The 5,881-nt window shown below is 38.6% G+C and overlaps 1 protein-coding gene across 1 annotated transcript; it reads left to right on the forward strand.

The window, feature by feature from the left end:
* The first annotated feature begins 1,919 nt into the window (after window positions 1-1,919).
* Window positions 1,920-2,903, forward strand: LOC137104136 (myosin light chain 4-like). The gene has a single exon (XM_067485014.1). It carries the CDS (start codon window positions 2,024-2,026, stop codon window positions 2,630-2,632), a length of 609 nt encoding a protein of 202 aa, XP_067341115.1. The 5' UTR covers window positions 1,920-2,023; the 3' UTR covers window positions 2,633-2,903.
* The last annotated feature ends 2,978 nt before the right edge of the window (window positions 2,904-5,881 follow it).

Consider the following 5,881-nt stretch of genomic DNA (forward strand, 5'->3'; position numbering starts at 1 on the left):
ACATGGGGTTTGAGTTTGGTGAAACTTAAAGATGCCAACCAGCAGCAGCTGTAACCTTGAGGTTACTCTCCTGAAGTACTATCCTGAAAGGAGGTGCAGTCAATATATATGGATTAATTTGAACCTTGTGAAGAGTGAAGTGGCAGCAATCATTAATAATAAGTAATCCTTACAAGAGAAAAGTAGATAGCAAATAAGGAAAACCTATTGGAACATTTTATTTCATTGAATCTTACATACGTAGTGTGTGGGTTCAGAATTACATTTAGGCTGTCTTGCAGGTCTCACACACCAACAATCACGTACACCATAAAAGACGACAAATTAGCTGTCAGTTTTACTAGCCGTCTGACCTCAAAAGCAAAGACAAGGGAGATAATGATCTTAGGCTAAGGACCACTATATAAACACACACACACACACACACTAAAATTACACTGTTCAAGGACTTAAGGGCTCAAGATTGACAGATCAAGGGGAACTGGCAACAAGCAAGAGAAGGGTAAATGTGATTATTGCATAGCAGGCTTTGGCTGTCTTAAACTGAGTTGATAAACTTTAATGTATGCATAAAATTACAGTTGCTATGATTAAAATTCTAGTGCAGAAAACCACATCCTATATATACCCTCTTTCCATGAAAGAAATGAATGTTTTGATGGTTAATTTATTACTCACTGAAGGGCATTAGAGCAGTCATCTGCATAAAGCGAAGTGACATTACGTATTTATAAACTAGAAACATAATGGAATGGCCTTGCTTGCTTTCACCTTCTAGTCCTGCAAAATATACTCAACATGTAGGTGGGCAAGGGAACACGAAGCCAATAGACACAAGTGAATCATACAGGAGTGAGCTAGTCAAACATGGTGGGTCTTCATCCACTATATTTTGTAAAGCTCCCGTACTTGTAAATTTTATATCAATTACAGAATAAGCCATGCAGACGACTGTGAGGATGATTGTGTTATATAGAATTTAAACAGATATAATAGGAAAATGCCATCATTGTTTTAATAACTGCTCTCATTATGCACCTGAAGAAGACAATGCATTAGCCTGCTGAATATTCTCAGCTGATTACAGTTGATCCTGGTACTGAATCTGTTTTTACCATTATGGGCATAACTGGTCGACCTTTCCAGTACATCACCCTTTAATAAAGCATGAGTTAAGAGTCTCTTTAGGATCCATGAGAGCATGCCAGTTTCTAAAATATGTTGGAACACTCTAAGCTACTCAGTGATGAGGGGGTAAATGGATTTATCTGGGAATTAAGAAATTGCCATAAATTAATGCCTAAACAAATCACTGAACACTGATATTATCCGAACACATCTCTTATTTAAAATAAAAAAACGTTTGGCAGACATTTTTTCGCTTATCGACTATAGTGATAGCATAATTCTAAGGTGTTTTTAATGCTTTTTCCTCAAACCCTATCATATTACTGTCTCAAAAGAGAATAACCTCCTCTTACTGTCAGTGTAAGTCCCAAAGGGTGTTCAGCCCTCCTGGAATCTCTGATATGAAGAATTAACTATTTGTGTGTTATCTACAACACCACCCTGGGAAGAAAAAAAAAAAAAAGCATTGTTCTGGAAAACTTTGGCTCCCAGACTTTCAGCTGTTAGGCAGCAAAGCTATTTTGGTCCTTCTCCCTCACAGCTTGATACATTGGCCATGCTCTGATCTCTTTGTCCATCAGAAAGACAAAACATATTCAGCCTAATGCAACTGGACCTTTGCTAATGATGGCAAATAGCCCTGTCGGCCAGATGACAGCAGCTGAGAACAATACTTAATGCTGACATCACTTGCTATGGGGATCTATTTTGGGTTTCTTCCTTTTATAGTGTGCTGTTGGAAATTGCTATCTGCCTCCCCAGAGAAAGCGCATATAAAAGCTCTCGAAGACGAGGCGCCCCTGTGTGCTTGGGAATCACTTTGCTATTCCAATCCATTCAGACTCTGGTTTGGGTTCTCAGCAAGTACACGTTCACCTCTCAATTGCTTAACAACATGGCACCAAAGAAGATTGAACCAAAGAAACCTGAGCCCAAAAAGCCAGAGCCCAAGAAAGATGCAGCTCCAGCTGCTAAACCAGCACCACCTCCAGAGCCACTGCCTGAGCCACCCAAGGAGCCTGAGTTTGACCCCAAAAGCATCACTCTTGAGTACTCCGCTGACCAAATTGAGGAGTTCAAGGAGGCTTTTACTTTGTTTGACCGGACACCCACCGGAGAAATGAAGATCACATATGGCCAATGTGGGGATGTGATGCGAGCTCTGGGCCAGAATCCCACCAATGCAGATGTGCTGAAAGTGCTGGGGAAGCCCCGGCCAGAGGATATGAGCACTAAACTGGTGGATTTCGAAACCTTCTTGCCTATGCTCCAACATATCTCCCGTGCAAAAGATCAAGGCAACTTTGAGGATTTTGTGGAGGGGCTCAGGGTTTTTGACAAGGAAGGCAATGGTACCATAATGGGAGCAGAGCTGCGCCACGTCCTGGCAACACTGGGAGAGAGGATGACGGAAGACGAGGTGGACAGATTGATGGCTGGACAGGAGGATGCCAATGGATGTATCAACTATGCTTCATTTGTAAAGCACATTCTCTCTGGGTAAACAGGACATTTAATCATAGACTTAACGTTACATCTGTGTCCCCCTTTTTTTTTTTCTGGATCCTTCCTTAACATTTGTCCATTTAGAGGTGAGCATGTCACTTGGTCAGTGACATAGTTTAATGCTGTCAAAAACGGAAGTAAATATTGTATAAAAAAATGTTGACCCAAGATTATTTTTAATAAACCATCTGAAAAATAATTAAATGCCAGAAAAATAATATGGACATCTATAAAGAAAAATCCATTAATAAAGGAAATGTGATTACAAACTGCATCACAATTGTCATTTCAGTGCACCAAACATTTAAATTTAAAGTGAAAACGATGACTCATGCAGGCTTGCTGATAAAAGTGCTCAATTCATGTCTATTCAACTTCTCACATCAACTGTGTTAATGTGATTAGGACAAAGTATTGTTGAGACAGAAAAACAAATAGGATTTGGCTCCATCTGAAAATAGAACAGATTTGATTCCATTTCTCTTTTCCACTCTGCACAAAGAGCATTTGGATAAGTATGCCTGTGATTATGCTTGAGGGGCAGCTGCTGTGGATCAAGATATACTCCCACATTCTGGACAGATGCATGTGTGCACATGTGTGCACAAACACACGCAGGGTTCCCTTTGACAACTACAAGACAGGTGCAAAAAGGCCAACCCCCTTCATATCTGTTGCAGTAGCTACCAGAATTTGAAAGCAAAAATTGTATTGCTGGATAATCATGTGCATAGCAAACAGTGTTTTGTTTTAGGTTTTGAACAATTCACATCAGCTTTAGCAAAAGAAAAGAGTGCAACATATTTGAGGATTTATTCCCCTCAAATTGAATGTTTCTTTCTTTAGCAGGTCAGTACATTAACTTATTCAAATCTTATACATAGACCTAATGTACTATGTTGTTCAATTGACCAACACATACACTATACTACGCACATCTGACAGACACGACTACAGTACATGGAAACCTTAGCCGTATGTTAACTTTAGGTGCAATATTGACCCTAATTGTTCCACCATCTCCAGAATGAGAGGAAAATTAAAAAAATTAAAACATAGGAGGGAGTCCCGACAGTTCACATTTAAAATACTGGTTCCACCAACTGTCACAGATTTTTTTCAGGTAAAATTCAAATGAAAAGTGACCAGATGATGTCCAACACTTGTTTTATACTATAACTGTTTTTATACTGTCACTATCACTGAAGCCATGATATACTTTTTTTTCTATCCTTTCGGCTTATCCTGTGAGATCAGCGTCACCACAGCGAATCATTGTCCGCATGTTGATTTGGCACAGTTTTTACGCCGGATGCCCTTCCTGACGCAACCCTCCCCAATTTCTATCGGGCTTAGACCAGCACTGCACAGCTGGTGATGGGAATAAGCTGTTGGGGGATCAGTTTGTTGCCCAGAGAAACAGCCGAGACTGGGGATCGCACCACTGACCCTGTTGTCCGTGGACGACTGCCTTACCAACTGAGCTAGAGCCGCCCCCCTTAGAGCCATGACATACTACTGTATTAGGGAAAAAAAACAAGGTTACAATTACATTTATAAGAACTGAAACTCTGCATGGTCATTTAGTATCGTTAGGTACTTTGATAGTTGAAACGCTATCATCAGATCAATATGCAGCTTAATCTACTTCTTACCTTAAAGGCCTTGTGTAAATTGTTGTAAAAACTGAAGTAACATCAATTGAGTAAATTCAAACTTTGAAAGTAACTCACTCTACTTAACTGTGTTTTTACAAAAAAAAGTACTTCCATGGTCAAATCAAATGTAAATTAACATTTAGTAAAAACAAAGTAGAAGAAACAATGGGCAATTAGCCCATTTACAGCGCAGTCACACTTCTGTCAGCCTCTGATTGGTCAACCGAATATGCTGCTGACTTCCTCCACAGATGCACCCACACACTGAGCACTGAGTCAAGGAATCACAGACACAGGATTAAACAATTATTGACAATCTTAGAAACTTAAAAAAAAAACCTGAAAGTCAGCCCAGAAATGTTGCTTGAAGCATTTAAAAAAATAAGTTGTTAAATGGGTCTGAAAAGTCACTAAATCTTTTAACACAGTTGCTATGTTGGCAACTCTGGCTTAGATTCATGGAGTGAGGACACCTATAGTAATTTATGTAGAAACATAGTTTTCCACTAGTATGTACAGCAAATTAAAGGTCTTTCTCTTGTTGTTGCTCTCTCTCTTAGCAACAACATGTTAAAACTATCTACACTATTTTGGAGATTTTGTAGACCTACACTTAAAAAATAAGTAAATTTCTTGAGTACAGACTGATTCAAACTTTCACACATGGGAGCAATAGTGGCTTGTAAGACAAGATGTTCTTTTGGTTAGATGACATTTTACCTTTTATTCTGTAAATAAAAGTGTGTAAATCAGCATTAAATCTAATACATGCTATGTATTAGACATATAATATGTATGTTTGTGTACAAAATGTAATGACTGATTTACATGAAATGTTGCACTGTTTGAGTAGACTATCTAATGGAAATTCATATAAACAATATTTCATAGCCTATGCATACAGCATGGTGTATGTAGTGTACTGTAATGTTTGTAATGAAAGCCTTACAGTAAAGTATTACCAATGCATTGTAATTTGAAGCAAAATGCTGAATAGCTTTATTGGACCAAGTTTTGAAGGCTCACTTTTAAATTGTGAGCTGAATATGTATCTTGTCCTGATATGAATAACACACACACAAAAAAAAACAATCTATGTACCACTTTCCTGATTAACAATTGAACTACAATAAATCACAACAATTGGGACACACTGTGTTCAAAAGCTATTTTTGTCTTACTGTAGAAGAAATAGGAAGATGCAACTAAAGATGCAGAAGTGGCACTTACTCTATGCAGCTGTCAAGTACATGCGAAGGAGGTTCTAAGTGCACTGGGCATCCAGCTCCATACCCGGTTGAGAGCCAGCCAGTAATTTAGACCCATCGTGATTAATCAGCAGCTGTTAGCTTTAAAGTCCTTTGTCAAAGATGTGGGGCTCTTGGCTGAGAGGCTTCACCAGCTTGTGTGCATAAGTTTTAATTTTTGTTGTGTAGAGAATTCCCTGTGCGAAAGGTGGATACAACAATGTTAAATATTTATTGAGGGTGTCAGAGAGGTGATGCCTTTACTGTAATTTTCATAGCTGTGTCTTTTTGCTATTGTTGTTGTTTTAGAGTGCATTAATTTAAAATGTCAGATATACCAAC

Source organism: Channa argus, chromosome 18 (genome assembly GCF_033026475.1).
Source record: "Channa argus isolate prfri chromosome 18, Channa argus male v1.0, whole genome shotgun sequence".
NCBI lineage: Eukaryota > Metazoa > Chordata > Actinopteri > Anabantiformes > Channidae > Channa > Channa argus.